Here is a 24748-nt window from a genome sequence, read left to right on the forward strand (position 1 = left end):
AAAGAACCTTCACCTCTACTCACTACATACCCACTAAGTCTCATATCATGAAGACATGACATGATATCAAATCCTATTTGTGAAGAGGAGATGACCAAAAATGTATATTTCTTCTAATATTATTATATTTTTCATTTAAAATTATTTATTTAATTGAAAATTTTAAAATTACAATGTACTCCATGTAAACAAAAATATATTTTAAAAGGTTTTGAACCCTTTCAATTCACAAGAAATCATAAAAATGCAAATCTAACCACCAATCTGGGATATCTATACTTCGCCGAAGCAAGGAAATGAATTATGTGGCCCTTCATTGTCATGACGTGCCATTGTCATCTAAATGTAAAAAAAAATGTTTGCACCTTCAATATTATGACGTGCCATTATAATATTAATGTATCGGGGTAAATGATCATTCACAGCCGGCCGATGATGTTTTGAACTTTTATTATGATAAAATCCATTCCTTCAATGGACCCTGAATATACACGTAGTCATTAAATTTCCTATCAAAATCTATTAGCACCGGGCAACCAGACTTTCCTTTCTCGCAATTCAACTCGCCAGCCAGGCGGCAATGGAGACAAGCTTGAGCGTTTTGAGCTCCTCCTCTCTTCGAAACGATTTCACCGTACGGAGGTCTGCATTTTATGGAGGAAATGAGCTTAATCGATTCAATTATATGCCCCGTTCAGTTTGGAAACCACGTAGAACATGCGGGATGGCTTTTGCTCGGAGTGGAAGTGTAATTAAAAGCGATGAAGTCGACCTCAAAGACAACAATACTCCTGCGACACCGAAGAGTTTCCCAGGTATTCAATAGTTCACAACATTTTTTCCATTTCTGGTAAACAGAAGAAATGTATCGCTGTGGGCTCGAACCTGCCACTTGCCATTGAAAATAATTGCCAATTGACATTGTTTAACGCATTTTACTTCAAAATTAAATTGTCCACGACCAAAAAGTTTCTATGTAATACATTCTCATAGTTTAATTGAAATAATAAAAGTGCTTTGACCATTAGTGGCCACCGTCCCTCCCCAACGTCGCACACATATTCCTGTTTGATTTTAGCTCAGATTCTTAGGAAAGAGCTAACCAGCCATATATTGGGTATTTAATGCCTTCAGAACAGCACGCGACTTAACGCGATAACACGGGAGCGGGCAAATTCGGCATTAAATAATATTTGCCCGCTCCCGTGTTATCGAGCTAAGTGGCGTGCTGCTCTGAGAGCATTAAATACCCAATATATGGCTGGTTAGTTCCAGCCCTATTCTTAAACTCCTTGATGTTTGAGCCTGGAGACTGTTTCCAAGTACACAATTGGGTTCGACAACAGAGCCTGCTAGCATGTTATGAAACTCGTAGGTTCTTTATAAAACTTGCAAGTTCTCTGTTGAACCTTACTAGAAGAGCTGCTATAAAGACACAGTTAGCATCATGCATCTTTTAAGATGTTATTGGGCAACTTACATTCATGAAAAATAAAGGACATTTGCAGAAGAAAATTAGGGTCGCTTAAGTGCAAAAGTATGGCGGCCTATAAAAAAGCTTTAAGCCAACTTCTTATAGGCCAAGGACAAGGAATTGAGGATTAATGTGGAAGATGAGATAAGATACATGTATTAAGGAGGCAAGGATTGATGTGGAAGATAAGATAAGTGTGTTAGTGTCCAACAAATGACCAAAAGTAGGTCAATGAGACTGTTTAGTACACTTGCGGCAATACCTAAATGAGAGTGCAAAAGCTACTCCTATAAAACAAGAAACAAAGAAATAAAATATATCTCCAAGATCTTGGAACAACTAATACAATGCTAAAATGAAAATACAAAGATCTGGAGCTAAGGCAGGAGACCCTTAGTGATTGGGTGCCTATCATCAAATCAAGGAGAGAGGGGGTCCTCCTTTAAGGTTGACAATGAAGCTTTCCTACCATTTGAGGTTGAAGGAAATAATCTATATATAGAAATCTTGCTGGAGGAGTTAGATCCTTCTCCAAAGTCGACCATGAAGCTGTCCTACCATTTGAGGCTAAAGGAAAGAATCTATGTATAGAAATTTGGTTGGAGGAGTTGGATCTAATCTAGGGAATGTCTCTTTACCTAGAAGAGGTGACTTGTTTTCTGGTTCTAGTGGAGGGAGGATGCCTGTCGATTAGGTGTGAAATTTCTTGAGGCCTCATATGATAACTCCTCATGGGTATCATAGTCGGGGGTTGTATTGCTTCCATGGGTTGCATAGATCTGGGCACTAGAACAATGTTGCATTGTGCCTGCCCCTTGGTGTCCTTGTCTGCTGGGAGCAGAAGGAAGAACAATGTGCTTCATTAAGTAGTGCTTGTTTAGGTCGGGGTTGGAGGATGTGAGCTCGAATTCTAAGTGTTTCTCCCAAATACAATACCAAGCACCATTCATTTGGATATTGGAAAAAGGTAGAGAGAGACAGATACAAGACTCTCTAAACAAGCGATGGATCCTCCCACATATCTCATATTAGTGGGGAAATATAAATATAAGTGCGTCTCTATCTTTGTCTTTGTCTCTTGTCTATGGAAGATCTAGTGTAATCCATCCTTCCAAGATATTTCATGCTCAACTTCCACTCAAAGCTGATGCAAGCCCACTTTAGATTGGCCTAGTGGGATCATCAGCCTAGACATCCAATGTTAAAGCATGAATGGGGACCATACTATGAGATTGCCTCTAAGCTCTATGAAGCAAGGACAAGGAAAATTCACTAAAAGGGGGTCTAATGATGATCAAGATTTTATTTGTTGATTAGATATATCCAATTTGGTGAAATGTTCAATTACTTGAAGGGTCAAATGAAGTGTTGAATCTTATGGTGTGATTGTTAAACTTCTAAAGTAACTTCAAGTGTTAAATGTTCAATTATGCCATTCATGTATTAATGTTGCACCCACATGGCTGATTTGTAGACCATTCAAGATTGCACATCCATAACTAAAATAGATTTCCCAACAAAGTGATTAATCAAACTTTCCCATTTAGTGCAAAAGGTGTTTGAAATTATTATGTGAGATGAACTTTAGATGCACCATAAGGAAATTATTAGTGCTAGTGCTGCCTTGAAATTGTATTAACCATAACACGTGAATCAAATGACAAGATCAAGAGTAATTATATCAGCCATTGTTTTAATATTGCCATCAACACACCAAGTGATGCAGGGGCATTCATAAAAAAATCCAATTGACTGAGAGGTCAAAATCTTTTATCAGAGGAGTTGGTTCCTGAATGAGTGGATTGTTAGGATAAAATTTATTTGTTTGGCATTTAGTGCTGTAAAATTATTCGGTTGTTGTAATTTATTTCATTTTTCTAAAATTGGTTCATTTTTTCCTATTTCCTTGTATTTAGAGTACCTTGTATCAATGCATTTATTTATTGATTGATTAATAAAATAATCAGAGAGTGTGGCGAGAGAGATTTTCCAACCAAATCTTGTAACCAATCCTTTTGCAATAGTTCTCTTTTCAAATTCATTGATCATATATATATGTTAACAGTATTGCAGGGGTCTGTGTTATGTTGGGCTTTGATTTGAATACCACAACGGAGGTCGAGGCATCACATTGATATAATAGTTCCATATATTCCTGCGTTAAAAGCTTGACAGGGGTTGAAATTAAATACATAGGAGGAAGTCCAACACTTAGTTTTTTTAAGGTCTCGACTGAAGTTTGTCATTCGACAGAGGCAGGGAGACAAAAATGGAGTTCTGTCAAAAGAATCCTTTAGGAGATGGTGCCTGTTGAATTTTCTAAGTCTATCTGTTAGAAAATTAATTTGTATTTTGTTGGTTTATTTCTTCTACTTGTAAATTCTGAACAAGTTATTTAAATCATTTAAATACTGAAATAAACATAATACAGTCACAACATCTATAGATCATCAGCTGAAAGAAAACAAACACACAAGTGACACCGTTGTTTTTGGACAAATGTCCCCGGAAAAACCGAATGCGGGAAAACCGGTGCAACTATTCTGAGGGTTTATTGTTATGCAGTATTTCCTTGAGTACAGCTGGGTGCCTAACTAGCTCACCCGACAGAGAAAAATACACGGCAACAATACCTCTCCATTCGGAAACAGGTATTCAGAAAACCTGTCCCACGAAACCCTCTCAGGCGACTTTGAAGCTCAGCACTAGCCCTTTCGACCTCTGTGTCAACCTCCTGCTGACCAGCGTCAACCCCATGACCCTTTGCGTCAACTCTCTGAGGCACTACGCAGCCTCTGGGACCCTTTGCGTCACTCCAGCAGCCTCTGTGTGGATGACGCAGTCCCTCTAGCCTCTGTGCTGTCTCTGTTGGGCTCTGCGTGGCCTGAACTGGCTGTTGCTCTCGCTCTCTCTGCTTTTGCGCTGGTTTATCAGTACTGTCTTTGCCTCTTTGTCCAGTACTCACTGCCCCTCGCTGTTGATCACTGATTCACTTTTGCTTAGCAACCCCGCTCTAGCAAAATGAATGATTGATCACCCTGGTCTATTCTCCAACTGACCCTCAAACCTCTTCTTATACTTTTCTTGTTGGTCCTTCAACGGCCAAGATTACATCTCTAATCAACGGATAAGATTAGATTTGGCTTGATCCATGACTTTTGGAACCTTCTAATTAATATTTTATTTTTCCTAAGTTTAGACTTAGGAACTCCATTAAAAATATTAATTATTTTAATATCTCTCAAATCGGGTACAATATGTCCAAACCATATCTGGGTCTTGGATATCTCATGTGCTTTAGCCTTTTCACCAATTTTCATGGCTAGAGCACATCCGATGCTACCCCAAATCAACACTCCCTCTTAGCAAGCACTGTGCTCTAGTAATACTCGTCACTGAGTATCACATTGATTATCCGACACCGATACCTGTGCTGATGCTAGGCTTCCCCGCCCAACATCCTCTGCACTGCTGCATCCTGTACTGCTATCCATGGCCTTGCCACTGCCACTGCTGCATTTGTACGGCATCTCCCTCTGCATCCGTGCTGCCGTTGGTCCATCCTCCCAACACCGCATCTACACTGCATCCCCCTCTCATCATGCTGCATCGTGCTACTGCATACTGCTACTGCATTACAACTCAGTCATTGAGAAGTAAGTAGTTGATCCACCCAACTTCTGACATCCTTGTCAGGCTAGAAACACTCTCGATGTTGAAGCTCCCTCTGCTGCTAACAAGTGCTCCCACTACTGATCTCTGCATTGCTGCAACAACTCCATGCATCTCGTACCATTGCACACCTCTCTGTGCCATCCTGCACTGGTGCAACACTCCCGTGCCTCTCGCACTATTGCAGCCTGCTAGCCTCGCACTGTCTGGGGACTCCTGCACTGTAGCACTCTCTGTCTTTTCATCTGCATCGGTCTCTACCAACATCCGCCAGTGCTGCTACTCCTCTTCGGGGCTCCTGTAGCAAGGTATAATCCAAGAGGTTGGGTACCTCAAGGATCCTGCCCCTCATCGCCTGTAGTCATTTTGACTACAACTTGATGTCTCCCCACTTCTTCTCCAATGGCACATGAGCACTAATGGCACAATCGTCCTCAACTTATTTCTTCGCCTTCGCTGGCGCTGCCTTAGACTTAGAAGCATCTCCCTTGTTCTTCTTCCTCAGACACTGGTTCGCATAGTGACCCAGTTCCCCACAGTGGAAGCACTTGACCTTGGAGAGGTCCTTCTTCTTCCTCTTCTCCTTCTTTCCCGCAGATGCTAGAGCCGCATCCTCTTCCTCTTCCTTCTTGATCTGGACTCCTTTGCTGCTACTTCCTGTCTTGGTTAACCGTCTGATCTCCTCTTGTCGAAGAGCCGCCCATAGTTCTTTCCAATCTGGAAGACTCGCCTTGCCCAGTATGCTCTAGACAAATGTCTCCCACTCCTCGAAGACTGCGTTAAGTGCGGTAGCCCCCATGGAAGTCAGTTGGTCCCAGATCTCCTTAACCAACCGAGGAAGAGATCTATTTGCTTCCCCTTCTGCATCTGGTATGACCTTAGCTGATTCTCAAGGAGCATATTCCTCTGCACGGAAGTATGTTGGTACAATGTCTTCAAAGTGTCCCACATCTCCTTTGCTATTTCCTTCTCGACAATATGTTGGACCACATGATCCTTGACCCCATTAAGGATGATACACTTTGCCTTAGCCATTGCCTCCTCGTACCTTTCATTAGCTACCGGGTCAACTAGGATAACCATTACTCTCAAGGTGAAGCCCTTGATACGATGTCTGTCTAGAATGGACAAGATCCTGGCCTTCCAGACCACAAAGTTGGACGCTCTGTCTAGCCTATCCTAATCCCTCAGCCCATTCACGACCATCTCTCTGCTCTTCTATGTCGACTCCTTCAAGTCTCTCTACTTCCCGCGTGGAAGTTCTCGGTTCGACTCTTGCTGAGTCTCTCTACTTCCCATCTGGAAGTTCTCAGTTCAACTCCTCCGAGTCTCTCTACTTCCCGTCTGGAAGTTCTCTTCTGGACTCCCTCTGAGTCCTGATTTCCCTCCTGAAAATCCTTCTGCCAACCGTCATGTTGCTCCTCTCCAATTGTCTGTGCAATTGCAACACTGATCCAGATTCCTTGGCTAGAAATCCGCCTCGGCAACAATTCCCTCTACCTTGGTTTTGCCTTATTAGGTACCGTTCTGACCACAGTACCCCACCAGCTTCGCTCCCGCAAACATCGCACAGCTTCCTTCGCCCTAGCAACTGAAGGACTGAGCCTCTAGGCTTTGTGCAATCCCGGCACTGGCAAAAACAACTACCTCAGCCACTACGTCAACCTTCCTGGCTCTGCGTGAGCCTCTTTCTGCCCACCTCAGCCTCTGCGCTGGCCTCTCTCTGACTCGCACTGATGATGCATTCCCTCTACGTCAACACTTCCTTTGTCCCTTCTGCAAGGATCAGCTTTTTGTCACTCGGGACAACTGAATCTTCTGCAAATGCTTTGCTCAGCTGATGCCTTCAGCTTTCTTGTGATTTGCAACCACGCTCTGATACCATGTTGAATTTTCTAAGTCTATCCGTTAGAAAATTAATTTGTATTCTGTTGGTTTATTTCTTCTACTTGTAAATTATGAACAAGTTATTTAAAACATTTAAATACCGAAATAAACACAATACAGTCACAACATCTACAGATCATCAGCTAAAAGAAAACAAACACAAAAGTGACACCGTTATTTTTGGACAAATGTCCCCGGAAAAACCCAATGCGGGAAAACCGGTGCAGCTATTCTGAGGGTTTATTATTATGCAGTATTTCCTTGAGGACAACTGGGTGCCTAATCGGCTCACCCGACAGAGAAAATTACACGGCAACAATACCTCTTTATTCGGAAACAGGTATTCAGAAAACCTGTCTCACGAAACACTCTCTGACGACTCTAAAGCTCAACGTTGGCCCTTCTGGCCTCTGTGTCAGCCTCCTGCTGACCTGCCTAGGACCCTCTGCGTCAACTCTTTGAGGCACTGCGCAGCCTCTGCATAGATGACACAGTCCCTCTGGCCTCTGCCCCCTCTCTGCTGGGCTTTGTGTGGCCTGAACTGGCTACTGCTCTCGCTCTCTCTACTTCTGTGCTAGTCTCTCAGTACTGTCTTTGCCTCTTTGTCCAGTACCCACTGCCCCTCACTGCTGATCACTGATTCACTTTTGCTTAGCAACCCCGCTCTAGCAAAATGAATGACTGATCACTCTGGTGTGTTCTCCAATTGATCCTCAAGCCTCTTCTTATACTTTTCTCGTTGGTCATTCAATGGTCGAGATTACATCTCTAATCAACGGCTAAGATTAGATTTGGCTTGATCCATGACTTTTGGAACTTTCTAATTAAAAATATTAATTATTTAATATCTCCCAAACCGGGTACAATCTGTCCAAACCATTTTTGGGTCTTGGATATCTTGTGTGCTTTAGCCTCTCCACCAATTTTCATGGCTAGATCATATCCGATGCTACCCAAAATCAATAGTTCCAGGCTGATGTGTCACGAGAATTTTCCCCAGAAGGTCAGAAGAGGAGTGCACAAGGGAGCTGTTAACCCTGCCGCCTACACCTACTTACAATTCAGTGAGAAAAGCCTTCAACCCAACAAGGTGTGGTTGGTGGCAGGGAACTAAGAGAAGGGGTTGTCACACTAAATCCCCTCTCTCACACTAAAAATGATATGAGGTTCTAGGAGGAAAGTTAATTTGGATTACTTGTCAAAAATAACTTGTTTCCAAGAATTAAGCCAACATATGAACACCAATTGCAACTATAAAGGAAATAATACTTTGGAAGAGAATGCCCCAGATAACAAGATACCTATATTACTCATGAGCATAATGATCATCAAAGTATCAAATACATGAAGTAATTTGAAATAGTGTTGCACCAATGAGAATATTCCAAGTACAAGAAAAGCTAATAGTTGCAAAAAGAAAGGAATTCACAATACTTGCATAATAAAATAAATGCTTCTTGAAATAAAAATGATATTTGCAGATAAGACTCAAATAAATCCAAGATAGCATAAATACGAGAATTGCATTTGCAAGTAAAGTTAAGTTGTGATGTAGATGTGCTCTTGGTTTATTTTATTAGTTAAACTCTAATAAGCAAGATTTCAATTAAACTCCAATCCTCAGACCTCACCCTTGCCCGAAAATTTGGATCTCACAGTGAGGAGTCAATAGAGGTGGAGGGTCCCTAAATGTCTATACAACCAACTTAAGTTGGAGGTTAATTTTGAATGAGGCTTTGGAAGCTTGTAAAATGCAACTAATTTAATATGCCTACTATGTCATGCAAGTAAATTTGCAAAAGTTAAGTAAATGATAGAAATTGCCTTAAACACAAGATTGCATACACATGTAGGATTTGTGAAAAATATTTGCTTTGCCTTATGATAGTTTTGTGATTTACCCAAAAGAAAATAAAACTTGAGAGATGCCTTGCATGTAAGTAAATAACAGTGCTTGTGATTAAGTGAATTCAAGATTGATTAGCTTTGTAAAAGAAATGGACTTGAATTTGCAATATGAAATTAAAATGACTTATAGAAAAAATTAAGTTAATGAACATGTGAAGAGTAGATTGTTCAAAGTGAAGTGCTTGTAGCTCAAATCAACATATAAAATAGAGAATGAAAAACTTTAATTTGAATTGTAGCAAACTTATTTGAACAAAATAAAAATGTGATGAGTGAAGTTGTGTAAATTTTAAGCATGCAATTTGTTAAGTTATGGTATGTTCTATGCTTATAACAGTTTACTTCTTTTTCTTATTATATTCCACAAATTAGCAATCACATGTACATAAAGTAAAGTGCAAATAGAACATTAAACGATTGACATAAAACAAGCCAAGACAAGAGACACAAGATGTGGCGGCTAGCCAGGGACAAACCCCACAATGTGTGGGGAAACCCTTTGAACAAATCTTCTTTTATCTTCAATAATTCAGCATAGATAAAATAGTACAATAAATCTGATTTATATCAGCAGTATCAAACCCTAGATCAGCAACATCAGCATTAGCGGCTTCATTATCAAACTAGGGCAGACGATATCTTACAAACCAACCGTCGGATCGGTTTGATTCCACCACCAAAAGTTGTGGCTTCCGGAGGAGGTTCAGATGAACCTACAATGCAGTTCAGATGAGGAGATCTTCTATTCCACGCAGGTCAAACTTCAACTCTGCACTTGCAGCTTCAGTTTCAGCGGTTTCCTTCAAACTAGGGCAGTGGATATCTTGCAAACCGTTCGTATGATTGACTTGATTCCACCACCAAAAGTTGCGGCTTTCAGAGGAGGTTCAGATAAACCTACAATGCAGTTCAGGTGAGGAGATCTTCTGGTCCACGCAGGTCAAACTTTACTTCTGCAGTTGCAGCTTTAGTTTCAGCAGCTTCCGGTTTCACATGTGTGAGGGAGAGACCCTTTTCTGCGCAGTAGAGAAGAGAAAGATGTGATGAGATGAGTGAGTCCAAATGAGGAAAAGTCCTCCTGTATTTATACACGACGTTGGTGTTTGAATAGATGCGACTGTTGGGCTTTTGAGCCTATATGAGTTGTAGGTCAGCTTGATAATAATTCCATAATCAAAATAAATTCATATCTCCATGAATACTTATCGGAATCGGATGATCTTTATATCAATCCTACATCTCTCGACGAGAGGAATCTAATAAAAATATTATCAGCCATGAATAAGATGACCCACATGAAGTTTGGCCCTGGTTTCCAATTTTAACACTCCCTCTCAACTAGGGAGAACTTCATCTGCAATCTATCTATTGGTCATTACTATTCATCCATCAAATGCACTGCCCTGTACAGCCTAACCCTTGCCCTTCTCTGCTCTATTCTGCCTATTCTGCTTTGTCTTGTTCTGCCCTGTATTGATTTGTACGGCTTTGCTCTGTTATGCTCTGCTCTACTTTTGTCCGAATTATGAAGAAGAAGAAATGATCGAGGATGTATCATACTGACTCAAAGTCAGTTTCAGAGTATGTACCACTGGTCCCAGACTAGTCTCAACCAACCCGAAGTCAACATCATAGTGAGTACAACTCCTACCACTGGTCCCAGACCAGTAACATCCTCCACTGACTCAAAGTCAGTCTCAGAGTGCGTACCATTGGTCCCAGACCAGTAACAACCGACCCAAAGTTAGTGTCATAGAATGTACCACTCCTACCACTGGTCCCAGACCAGTAACATCCTCCACTGACTCAAAGTTAGTCTCAGAGTGTGTACCACTTGTCCCAGACCAGTAACAACTGACCCGAAGTCAGTGTCATAGAATGTACCACTCCTACCACTGGTCGCAGACCAGTGTCATTGATCCCAGATCAATGGAGGTCATCCTAGCGTAGGGAGTATGGTAGATACAACGATGCGTCCATCAGTACTACTATGGTCCCTAACTTCATTTCCCTGCTCATTGATCAGATGAAAGTTACTTCCCATGAGTCCCAGACTGCATGGGTAGGATGCCTCGACAGGAGAACTAATCAATCCTGTCCTCACAGGAGAACACATCAATCCAGGCCGCCATGAAGAACAAATCAATCTAGGCCTCTCAGGAGAACACATCAATCCTGCTACAATCGCCATGGTGAACACATCAATCCAGGCCTCACATGAGAACACATCAATCCTGATACAATCGCCATGGAGAACACATCAATCCAGGCCTCACAGGAGAACACATCAATCCTGCTACAATCGCCATGGAGAACACATCAATCCAGGCCTCACAGGAGAACTAATCATCCTACTACACAGGAGAGCGAATCATCCTGTTCCACAAGAGAGCGAATCATCTTGTCCCACAAGAGAGCGAATCATCTTATTCCAGTGCGCACCACCAGGGGAGGGTGAGTCACCCTGTGGTCGTATGTTGCTCCAGTAAGAACCGCAAGTCCTCAGAGCTCCCAGAGCTCAATGTATGCAACATGCAGGACCCTTGTACAAGGGTTTCTTGACGACTCCAAGTCGTTTGGGAAAATCACAGATTAGATCTTTCTTTGGGGCTTTGACAAGGTGTATCAACCTGTACATCATCTTAATGAGATGGAGCCTCCTTGCTCATCAACTTACCATATCCCAGATGATGTCTATCTGCTGGAGCAATCGACGAATACGGGATTCCTCAATAATCGAATCCCACCTCTGGTTGTTACAAAGAATCATAGTGGTATGTGTTCAAACAGCTCATTGAAGAGCTTCCCCAACCAGGCAGCTTCATACGAGATCATACTTGTAGATATGTATCCGGTCTCGGCGGTGCTTATGGCAACTGATTTCTGCTTCCTGCTCATCCATTATATCAAAGCAGAATCCAAAGAGAAACAACACTAAAAAGTGCTCCAGTGATCCTCCACACTACCTACCTAATCAGCATTCGAATAATCATGCAGTTTCATATTTCCGGCAGTGTATCTCAATCCATGAGAGATTGTGTCCTGAAGACATCTCAGAAGATTCTTGGCACCAATCTAGTGAGGCTCAACCAAATATGAGCTCACAATGCTAACTGCAAAACATATGTTCGGACGGAGGTTCACCAAGAACATCAACGCGAATGAGTTTTTGAAACTCAGAGGCATTTCCCAAATCTGGTCCGACATCACTACCATATAACTTCTGAAAGTTAAGATCCTCGAGGTAGTCACAGGCTTGCAGTCCACCATACCAAATCTTTTCAAAATCTTCACCACATATTTTCTTTGAGATAGGAAAATTTCCCTTGAGATAGGAAAATTTCCCTTTGCTTCTGCCACACTTCAAGCCCTTGGTTCTTCATTTCAAATTCAGAATCCAACTCCCTCTTACATTTGTGAATGAGAGGGTATGCACCTGTTAGAAAGAGGTCATCCACATACAACGCCAGTATGAGAGGCTTGTCATCTTCAACCTTAAAGTAAAGGTTAGGATCAGCTTCACTCCTAGTGAATCCCAACTTCATCAAGTAGCTGTCAATCCTCATACCATGCTCGGGGTGCTTGCTTCAACCCATAGAGAGCCTTCTTCAACCTGCATACATGAGATTTTCAATCATAAATCTCAAATCCTTTGGGTTGCTCCACACAGACCTCTTCTTTGATCGAACCGTGCAAGAACGCGGTCTTGACATCCATCTGATGTAGGTTCCATCCTTGTGAAGTCACAAGGGCAATGATCAAGCAGATGGTCATATATTTGGCAACAGGTGCAAATATCACATCATAGTCTATACCTCCCTTCTGGGAGAAACCACGAGCAACAAAACGAGCCTTATACTATTCCGTACTTCCATCTGCTACAACTTTATCTTGTGAAGCCATTTTGAAGTAATAATTGTCTTATCCCGGGGTTTGGGAACTACTTCCCAGACATCATTCTCCATAATGGTCATAACATCCTTCCATACTTGATGCTTGACGGCATCTGAGAATGATGAAGGCTCATTTTGTATGATTGTGCTCATACTAGTCAGGTATCCCTAATACCTGTTAGGTTTCTTACTTTCACGGAAGGTTCCTCGGGGTGCAGCATTTCCTTCAGCATCATCAAGTAGCCCCCTAAGCCTTGAAGGCCTCTTCCTGGAAGAGGAAGGCTTAGGTGGATAAATAGGATCCATCGTTTCTTCCACATCAGGCACTGTTACATCATCTACCCATAGAGACAGCTTCCACAATCGTACGGTGCCACACCATTCTGCTCGGGAGTATGCGGTGTAGTAGTCTCCCTCTTAATGCCAACCTTAGGTATGCTTGAGTGAACCAACTGTAATATATCGGAGTTCTTGCTTAGGCTTGAGGGGAATGGTCCCCTTTTGAGCTTTCCTTCGGCACATCCTGGACATACACCTTCTTTCTCTACTCGGAACTCGGGCATCCCTGTCACCATTTGTCTTACACCGAGTAGAGCTTTATAATGAAGGGGGGCAAACTTCCGATGTCAAAGTTCGGACTGAAGAGATGTGTCATAAGTGCAACAGTAAAAAAAATATAAATTAATTTCTTGATAGAAAAATATGCTGACAAATAATTTTATGTCTATGTTACCTGTGATCAATGTTTTGCCAGATCACAACAAGGTTGTGGGGATGACTCTCCACCCAACCGTAGGCTCAATTGTGCAAGGGTTCTGCTACAACTGGCCACCCCCGAGCCTCAATCAACGTACTACTGCCAGTGCTCCTAAGTCTTAGTATACCATTCTCCCAAGAGAATGAAAGATAGAATCTCGGAATGATAGAATGCCGGAAAAACATGCCTCTCATCTTCCTTGCCCTCTATTAAATAGAAGTCTCATGCAACTTTCTTTTGATTTCTTTCTTTTTGATAGTTTCCTTTTCTTGTTTTATTTCCTTCTTTTTGATAGTTTCCTTTTCTTGTTTTATTTCCTTCTTTTTGATAGTTTCCTTATTCTTATCTAGAGCTTTAGTATGGTTATTACTATTTTATTTTATTTTATTATTATTTTTAATCTTATTTATTATTTAACATTTATGATTTATTATTTTTATTATTATTAAGTGATTTATTTATTATAATTTATTTTATTAATTATTATTTTTGTATTATTTATTATTTTTATTTATTATTAAGGGGAGGGATATTACATACTCTCCCACTTTAAGGAACTTCATCCCGAAGTTAAGTTGAATTATTTATTATTTATTATTTTTATTTATTATTCAATTTACTTCATGTTGCCAACACCCTCTGCTGAACTAGTATAACCAGCAGGCATCGAAAGTCCCCAACACCCCGGGAAATCTCAAGGAATCTCTGTCCTTTTTCCCACTTTCGGCACCAAGCTAAGCTTGACCCGGTCTGTATCCTAGTCCAAGGCTGGCCCCAAGGCTCGCGCCCGACTCAGACCTCATCTGCCCCAAGGCAGGCATCCGGTCCGGTACTCAATGACCCCGGGCATCTCGCAAGGCTGGCCCACTCCCTCCACAACTACTAAGGCGCACAGCCCCAGGCATCGAAGTCCTTTACATCCCTTCCAGACTTCGGCATCCCAATCCAATAACAGGCACCTAGCCTAGAACATCAGGCACTTGGCCTCCTCAAGATGATCCCATAGCTCTTCAAGAGCTATACACAAGACAAAGGAACCACTGGCATATGTAGTGTTGATTGAGTTTGTCCCCAGCCCATATGATGTTACTTATTCTCCCTCGTGCGTATGGGCTCGCACGAGATCATCAAATAAACCGGCCCTCTCGGCCCATTGTGGAGTCCTGTCAATCATCATACTTCAACATGCAACCAATGCATTAGATATACCATCATAGTATCATAGAAATTGCATTCATCATAGTTAATCGCAAATACATGCTTCATCTCAAGAAATACTATCATAAGTTATAACATCAACATCAAATACCTATTCATCATGTAGTAAATGAATATGTTAATATACTTCGACATAACATCATAATCATAAGGATACATCATCACTATAAGAACACATGTGCATCATTATTCCCTTACCATAACAGTTCATTAAACTAAACGGAAATCATAGTGTATGTATCCTAAAGTTTAAACAATAAAACATGATTTAGATTCTCCATAAAAGTATCTGTCTTAGCTAAGGAGCACTATTCACCACACATTTTAATCAAGTAAATAAGGAAAGTCTTGAAAAATAACAGCTGCATCTTCCCAGGTAGCTGACCCTGGGCTATATTGGTCCCATTGGACCTTGACTTGCTCAAACTCACGGTTCCTGAGTCGACGAACCCGGCGGTCCAGTATACAGAATGGTTCGACTTGAAGGGCTCCTTCCTCGGAAACCTGCAATTTTTCAAATTTCAAAACATGGGACGGGTCGGGTACATATTTTCTAAGCATAGAAACATGAAACACATTATGCATCCTTCTTAGATGGAAAGGCAGCTCGAGCTTGTAAGCAACTGGTCCAATCCTCTCTAGGATTGTGAATGGCCCAACAAATCTAGGCGATAGCTTTGTTCCCTTACCCATCCTAAAGGAACTTTTAAAGGGTTTGATTCTAATGAAAACTTGGCTTCCTTCCTCAAAGTTTCTATCAATTCTCTTTGCATCAGCATAACTTTTTTGGCGATCCCTGGCTTCTTTTAGTCTCTGCTTAATTGTGGCCATTTGTTCTTCCATTTCTTGGAGCATTTCAGGTCCCAACATGACTCGATCCTCTAATCGATCCCAACTTAACGGAGTACGACATGGTCTTCCATACAAGATCTCGAAGGGAGCTGCCTGTATTGAACTGTGGTAACTATTGTTGTAGGCAAACTCCACTAAGGGGAGGTATTTCTCCCATTGGTTTTGTTGATCCATGACATACATTCTTAGCATGTCCTCCAACACTTGGTTTACTCTTTCTGTTTGACCATCTGTCTCTGGGTGATATGCTGTACTAAAATTCAGTTGTGTTCCCATAGATTGTAATAGACTTTTCCAAAATCTGGAAGTAAAACGTGCGTCTCTATTAGATATTATCTTTCGTGGTACTCCATGAAGGCGAATTATTTCTTTTAGGAAAATTTGAGCAATAGCTGATGCTTCAAAGGTGGTCTTGACTGGAATGAAGTGAGCACTCTTAGTTAATTTATCAACCACAACCATAATACAGTCATGTCTCTGGGACGTCATAGGTAAGCCTCCAACAAAATCCATCGAAACAACTTCCCACTTAGTTTCTGGTATATCATGGGGTTGTAAAAGCCCTGCCGGGTGACGATGTTCAGCTTTAACCTGTTGACATTCTAAACATCGAGCCACAAACATTGTTATATCCTTTTTCATTCCTGTCCAGAAAAATAGTTGTTTTAAGTCTGCATACATTTTCTGGACTCCTGGATGTGCAGCGTATGGAGCTTGATGGGCTTCCTTGATTATTAAATTCCGAAGATCATCATCTTCTGGAACATAAATCCTACCCTTATATCGTAGCAATCCATCATTTTCTAAGGTGTATTCCTCCCACTTGGTTGCCACAGGTACCTCTTCTTGTAAGGCAATTTTTATTTGCTGGTAATGTGGGTCTCCTACTAGATGATTTAGAATCCGGCTCCTCAAGTCTATCTTTAATGCCGACATTGAATGAAGTCTAGGTCTCCTGCTTAAAGCATCTGCCACTTTGTTCTCTTTTCCCTTAATATAGGATATCTTGAAATCATAATCACTAAATAACTCACTCCATTGTCGTTGTCGAGCATTAAAATCCTTTTGTGTGAAGATATACTCAAGACTTTTATGATCTGTTCTTAACTCAAATTGATGCCCCATTAGATAATGTCTCCACAATTTCAAGGCCATTACAACCGCTGCTAATTCCAGATCATGAGTTGCATAATTGATTTCATGGTTCTTAAGTTTTCGAGAAGCATAAGCGATAACCCTTTCATCTTGCATCAAGACTGCACCTAATCCTTCTTCTGATGCATCCGTGCATACAAGAAAGTCCTTGTCCATGTCAGGTACTTTTAATATTGGGGCCGTTGTTAGTCGATGCTTTAGCTCATTAAATTCTTTCTCACACTCACTTGTCCATTCAAACTTAACCCCTTTCCTTTGGAGGCGGGTGACGGGATTAGATATCTGCGAGAACCTTTCTACAAACCTTCTATAGTAGCCTGCCAATCCCATAAAGCTACGTACTTCCTTGACATTCCGGGGAGAGGGCCAAGTCATTATAGTTTCTATCTTACTGTAATCAACTGCAATGCCTTTGCCACTAATGGTATGGCCTAGATATTGAATTTCCTTCTCAAAGAAAGAACATTTAGAAAGTTTTCCATATAGCTTATGTTCCCTAAGGCATTGTAGTACCAACCTCAAGTGTTCTAGATGCTCTTTCTCATTACGAGAGTAAATGAGGATGTCATCCAAGAAAACTTGGACAAAGCGGTCCAGATATTTTCGGAAGACACTATTCATCAAGTTCATGAAGGCTGCTGGGGCATTAGTCAAACCAAATGGCATAACAATAAACTCATAGTGCCCATAGCGCGTTCTGAATGCCGTTTTAGGTATGTCTTCCTCCTTGATTCTTAGCTGATGATAACCTGACCGTAAGTCTATCTTGGAGAATATTGAAGCTCCTTTTAGCTGGTCAAAGAGGTCATCGATTCGAGGCATGGGGTACCTATTTCGAATGGTGGCCTTGTTTAGATCTCGGTAATCAATACATAACCTAAGAGTTCCATCCTTCTTCTTTACAAAAATTACTGGTGCACCCCAAGGTGACACACTGGGTCTTATAAAACCTTGATCAAGAAGTTCTTTGAGCTGTATACTCAATTCATTAAGCTCTGGAACAGTCATTCGATAAGGTGCTTTGGATATGGGTTCCACTTCTGGTTTCAAGGTTATGGAGAAATCAATTTCTCGAACTGGAGGCAAACCTGGTAACTCTGGAGGAAATACATCTGCAAATTCAGAAAGTAGTGGTTGCAATTTATCCGAGGACTTCTCATTGGTAGGAACCATTTCTACCGCATAAATCTTGCACCCTTTCCTCATACACTTATTAACTTTCTTGGCTGATATGAGGCGTAATGTAACACCACGTCTAATCCCTTTTATTACCTTGGTTTCTCCTTGGTCATTTTTTATGAGGACTGTTTTATTATAACAATCCAGTATAGCTTGATGGGGTTCAAGCCAATCCATTCCCACAATTAAGTCATACGTTCCGAGAGTTGTACTATATAGATTCATCTTGGTGTCACACCCCCCAATGTTAACACTACAATCTCTTACCATTGACCCTACTGATTGCTGAGAGCCTGACGCCATTTCAACCATTCTAAAGTTACTTTGCTCATGAGCTGTCAATCCACATCTAAGTATTGTTGAAGGTGAAATAAAACTATCAGTAGCACTTGGATCAATTAACACAGATAGAGGAATGTTATTGATCATACCTGCAGATTCTACTACAGTAGCTTGGTGCTCAGCCTGGCGATGGTTTGTAGCTGCATGAATTCGATGTGGGTTTTGTGGTCTTCCTCCTTTTGCTTTGTATTCCCGTTGTTTAATCCCTTATTGATAACTTGGAAAATCTCTTCTATAATGTGGACCTTTGCAATGCCAACATTCTACTTGTACCTGCTTCTCACGTTGTACTTGTCCTTGGTCACCAAATCTTCTACTCCTCCCATTAATCAAGTAGGGTTGACCCTTACGTCCTCTTGGAGGCGGTCGAGAAGTTGCGCTAGCGATCCGAGAAATAGGATTTTGTCTTCCCTGGAATCTATATGGCTGCCCCCCTGGTTTATTCAGCCTCATTGAGGAATGCTCCTTTCCTGAACTTTCATCAACTACCATTTGCTTCTTCATATTGATTTTCCTCAAGACTTGTTTGGCTAAACTAGTGGTTGTTGCCATAGTGGTGGGTTTCCACATGGCGACTTCTGCTCGGACTAAGGGGTCGAGTCCATGTAAGAATCTTTCAGCTTGACGTCTATCATCAGCCATATAGTCCACGTGATGGACCAACGAATAAAATTCAGCTTCATAGTCCTCGATAGATCTACCATTCTGTTGTACTTCATGGAAAGCTCCTACTTGTTGGTGTTTGTACTCCTCTGATAGGTACCTATTTCGGAAGGCTTCCTCAAACATTTCCCAAGTAACTTGTACTGGGGTGACTTGCATCTTCGTTTCTTCATTTACCCACCACAATAAGGCATCTCCTTTTAGTAGACTCATTGATATCTGGGCTTTTTCCGAAGAAGTGTATGCCTTAAAACTAAGTGCTCTTTTGACAGCCATTACCCATGCTTCCGCTTTGAACCCCCTTCTAGACCCGTAAACTTTGGTAATTTGGATTTTTGGACTTCTTTCATAATATCAAGTGTTGCTTGTCCATCTTTGACATTGAGTTGAGAATTTAGGTCTTGTCCCTGTTTTTGTTCCAATTCCTTTTGCACATTTCCTTGATCTCGTCCTTGGCTTGAGACCTAGTCCTTAAAGATATTGGTCATTTCTCCAAGGGAATGTAATATAGCTTGCTCAGCTGGGGTTCCTATCTCTGAAGTGGCAGGAGGTGGTGTTTCTACTCCAAGGTTGTTTCGGGTTTGTCTTTGCCGTTTAGGAGCCATGATCTACCCTGTGATCAATGTTTTGCCAGATCACAACAAGGTTGTGGGGACGACTCTCCACCCAACCGTAGGCTCAATTGTGCAAGGGTTCTGCTACAACTGGCCACCCCCGAGCTTCAATCAACGTACTACTGTCAGTGCTCCTAAGTCTTAGTATACCATTCTCCCAAGAGAATGAAAGATAGAATCTCGGAATGATAGAATGCCGGAAAAACATGCCTCTCATCTTCCTTGCCCTCTATTAAATACAAGTCTCATGCAACTTTCTTTTGATTTCTTTCTTTTTGATAGTTTCCTTTTCTTGTTTTATTTCCTTCTTTTTGATAGTTTCCTTATTCTTATCTAGAGCTTTAGTATGGTTATTACTATTTTATTTTATTTTATTATTATTTTTAATCTTATTTATTATTTAACATTTATGATTTATTATTTTTATTATTATTAAGTGATTTATTTATTATAATTTATTTTATTAATTATTATTTTTGTATTATTTATTATTTTTATTTATTATTAAGGGGAGGGATAATAAATAAAAATAATAAATAATACAAAAATAATAATTAATAAAATAAATTATAATAAATAAATCACTTAATAATAATAAAAATAATAAATCATAAATGTTAAATAATAAATAAGATTAAAAATAATAATAAAATAAAATAGTAATAACCATACTAAAGCTCTAGATAAGAATAAGGAAACTATCAAAAAGAAGGAAATAAAACAAGAAAATGAAACTATCAAAAAGAAAGAAATCAAAAGAAAGTTGCATGAGACTTCTATTTAATAGAGGGCAAGGAAGATGAGAGGCATGTTTTTCCGGCATTCTATCATTCCGAGATTCTATCTTTCATTCTCTTGGGAGAATGGTATACTAAGACTTAGGAGCACTGGCAGTAGTACGTTGATTGAGGCTCGGGGGTGGCCAGTTGTAGCAGAACCCTTGCACAATTGAGCCTATGGTTGGGTGGAGAGTCGTCCCCACAACCTTGTTGTGACCTGGCAAAACATTGATCACAGGTAACATAGACATAAAATTATTTGTCAGCATATTTTTCTATTAAGAAATTAATTTATATTTTTTTTATTGTTACATATGGTAAGAGGGGAATGGTCCCCTTTTGAGCTTTCCTTCGGCACATCCTGGATATACACCTTCTTTCTCTACTCGGAACTCGGGCATCCCTGTCACCATTTGTCTTACACCGAGTAGAGCTTTATAATGAAGGGGGGCAAACTTCCGATGTCAAAGTTCGGACTGAAGAGATGTGTCATAAGACATGACACCTAGCGGACTTCCATCGACCTGATATAATGAATCAACACGAAACCCAAGAGTAAAGGCATCTTTAACATTATTTTTCCATATACGTACCTTGCCATCGCTGAAGGTTACCTTGTAGCCTTTGTCTTCCATTGTCAAGATGGACACCGGGTTCTTTTTGAGGTCAGGTGCATTTAATACATCCTGGAATTTCTAGCCTTCTTGAATGGTTGTCCTCTTCCTTGATTCCCAACTCTCCTCTTACCTTTGCTATTGAATTTGTCATTCCTTTGATTGCCATCAGAGGGATTTTGATCATCGTCACGGTGTGAGTCCTTTCTATCAGGGCACTCCCTTGCATAGTGACCTGCTTTATGCAGATGTAACATTGTCCTTTTCTTCCACCTTTAGGTCCAGCCTTTCCTTTTGATTTAGTCCCAAAATTATTTCTTTTCTTAGCATGAGAAGAAAAGGCAACAAGAGGACCTTTAGGCATGGGCATTTCTTGCTCTTCTACCCTTGTTTTTTCTTCGATGCATCGAGCCATTAATTCTTCGAAACTAGGCATTACATTATTGTTCAGAAGAGTAGTCTTGAACACGTACCATTCGGATGGTAATCGTCCAAGAATCGTGAGCGCCATTTCTCTGTCAGTAATAGTCTCCCCAATAGATAGGAGATCATTCTTGATCTCGGTGATTCTTAAGAAGTATGCTTGCATACTCTCATCTCTACCCTTATGAATTTCCTTCAGCTTATTTCTAAGAAACAAAACTTGATGTGCATCATTAATTTTAAATAAACTCACTAGTCTATCGTAGATTTCCTTGGAGGTGTTCAGGTCGGAGATGTAGGCCACCAAGTGCTTGTCGATAGAGTCCCGGATAATCTTCTGTTTTGACTTCTCCAGTTTTCCATTTGTTCCAGGTAGCAGCGGATGCATTTGATGGAGGCTCAACAATATTGCCTATTACATGGTCCAAATCTCCTTGATCTTCTAGGGTTAGATCGATAGACATCATCCATCCGTGATAGTCAGCTTTCTCATGGAGCTTGTCTTCGGCAGGAAAGAGTGTTGAGGACCCCATAGTTCTTTTAGGATAGCCTTGCCAATCTTCTCTTCGGTGATTGCTCTTGCTCTTGCTCGGGCTTTGTCTTCACCTCAGCTCTAATCCCATGTTAAGTTTTGGTATGTTCTATGCTTATAACAGTTTACTTCTTTTTCTTATTATATTCCACAAATTAGCAATCACATGTACATAAAGTAAAGTGCAGATAGAACATTAAATGATCGACAGAAAACAAGCCAAGACAAGAGACACAAGATGTGGCGGCTAGCCATGGACAAACCACACAATGTGTGGGGAAACGCTTTGATCAAATCTTCTTTTATCTTCAATAATTCAGCAAAGAGAAAATAGTACAATAAATCTGATTTATATCAACAGTAGCAAACCCTAGATCAGCAGCATCAGCATTAGCGGCTTCATCATCAAACTAGGGCAGACGATATCTCACAAACCAACCGTCAGATCGGTTTGATTCCACCACCAAAAGTTGCGGCTTCCAGAGGAGATTCAGATGAACCTATATCATAGTTTAGATGAGGAGATCTTCTAGTCCACGCAGGTCAAACTTCACTTCTGCAGTTGCAGCTTCAGTTTCAGCAACTTCCTTCAAACTAGGGCAATCGATATCTTGCAAACCATCGTCGGATTGACTTGATTCCACCACCAAAAGTTGCGGCTTTCAGAGGAGGTTCAGATGAACCTACAATGCAGTTTAGGTGAGGAGATCTTCTAGTCCAAGCAGATCAAACTTTACTTCTGCAGTTGCAGCTTCAGTTTCAGCAGCTTTCGGCTTCACATGTGTGAGGGAGAGACCCTTTTCTGCGCAGTAGAGAAGAGAGAGATGTGATGAGATGAGTGAGTCCAAATGAGGAAAAGTCCTCCTGTATTTATACACAACGTTGGTGTTTGAATAGATGCGACTGTTGGGCTTCTAAGCCTACATGAGTTGTAGGTCAGCGTGATAATAATTCCATAATCAAAATAAATTCATATCTCCATGAATACTTATAGGAATCGGATGATCTTTATATCAATCCTACACCCCTCGACAAGAGGAATCTAATAAAAATATTATCAGCCATGAATAAGATGACCCACATGAAGTTTGGCCCTAGTTGCCAATTTTAACACAATTAAAATGGAGAATGAGAAAATGCAAAAGTTAATTCACCCACATGTTTCTCTCCCTAAATGGAGAGAAGGGATGCCATGGGTAAAACCCAAGCTCCCACAACAAAAATAAATCTTTTATTAGTTTTTCTACAATGAGTAGAAGGCCCCTTAATGGGCTGCCAAAAGATGGAAGAGACAATTACAAAATAGGAGTCTATAGGAACCAAGATCTCCTTCCAAGAAGTGGCAATCACAATGGCCAAGAAACAACTCTTGAAATCTGAAAATTACAAGTGCACAAAGGCCCACGACCAAGCTAATTTGCTGCTATCCAAGATTGCTCACGGCCTCCCTAAAGTTGATCCTCAAGTGCTCTTAGGGTCCTACAACAAATAGTTAGAGTTTCAAACTTTAGCTTCCTCAATCTCGTCAACACAAAAGGTGAGCATAGTCCATAAATATATCTGAATTTTCTGCAAAACCCACACCCAAACTTCGTGTAAAACAAAGATGAAAGTTAGCAAATATAATCTACAAATATTCTACAAAATTTAGACTAAGGAATTGGAGCAAAACTCCAATTCTTGCCTAATTTCCAACATGTTCTTCAATAGCGAAATAAAATCGTTATTAGCACAAGAAATCGAGACAAATGATTTTAATTGAAATTGGATTTTGAAACACAAGCTAAAAACCAAGGATCCCTGCAACACAAAATCGTAAGATGAGGCTTTGGGAGATGACAAATGCGGGTTCTTCAATGAACTTTCTCAAGAGTGGGATGATTCCTCCAAGAATTTCCCCTCACGCTTGAGGTTTGATCCAAGAGATGTCTCTACACAACTTCAAATAAACATTAGATCCACATGGGTTAAAAGAAATACAATGATAAAGAGATTTATTAGAAAATCAACTAAAACTTTATCTAAACAAACTCTTAAAAACTAAATGCCAATGTGAGATAGCTACACATTAACAAATATCTAAAAGCATAATGGAAACTAATGAACACAATAGCATGAGTAGAAAATTAAACACAATGATTAAGATATTACCTTGCTCAAGAAGAACAACACCTCATATGTGAAACCCCAAAGTCTTTTATTGCAATAGAACATAAGTGTACATAAGAACAGTGATTCCCCAAGCACAATAGCTCGTTTTCAATTGATACAAATGAGAGCTCACGGCTCTATTATATAGAACTATGGGAGCCAATCCCGATGTAAAAGTGATTAAACACGTGGCATGAGGTGACAATCCCAAAGAGAAACTCGAATTTGTTGAATGGAGTTCCAATGCCAAGTGTAAAAAGCGAATTCTGGCAAGTGGACATCATTTTCTTCTTCCCTTATGTGCCAAATTTGAATTTTATGATGGAATGACAAGTGTATATGGGTGGTGACCCATGTGGGGACAATTTCCCACAAAAATCTCCACCAAATATTCTCCCAAATCCTCTCAAATGTGCATTAACTTAACAAATTTGAATTTCCAAATAGGTAGCTTTCTCATTTAATGCCAGAAATTTGATTTTAGTTGAGTACATGTCTTTTCCTTGATTTTAGAAGTTCACATCACCTTGAGACTTCACTTTAACTCATCCATAATTTTTTACCTCATTTCCACAATATTTAGCATGTGTGGATATTTATTTTTCTCCATTTATTTAATTTCTGGGTTAATTAAT

The 24748-nt window shown here is 40.4% G+C and overlaps 1 protein-coding gene across 2 annotated transcripts in view; it reads left to right on the top strand.

The window, feature by feature from the left end:
* Positions 1–461: 461 nt before the first annotated feature.
* LOC149180910 (FAD/NAD(P)-binding oxidoreductase family protein) overlaps positions 462–24748 on the top strand; it is a 443523-nt gene continuing 419236 nt past the window's right edge. The window contains exon 1 of one of the 2 annotated variants that reach the window (XM_089416384.1): positions 462–815. In XM_089416384.1, coding sequence (XP_089272510.1) covers positions 581–815 — 235 coding nt within the window. In that variant the 5' untranslated portion in view covers positions 462–580. The remainder of the gene's footprint in view (positions 816–24748) is intronic. The other variant, XM_089416383.1, reaches the window with a different exon arrangement.

This window comes from Pinus tabuliformis, chromosome 3_2 (assembly GCF_031772625.1).
Source record: "Pinus tabuliformis cultivar Carrire ecotype Pingquan chromosome 3_2, CPIR1, whole genome shotgun sequence".
In the NCBI taxonomy this organism is placed as follows: domain Eukaryota; kingdom Viridiplantae; phylum Streptophyta; class Pinopsida; order Pinales; family Pinaceae; genus Pinus; species Pinus tabuliformis.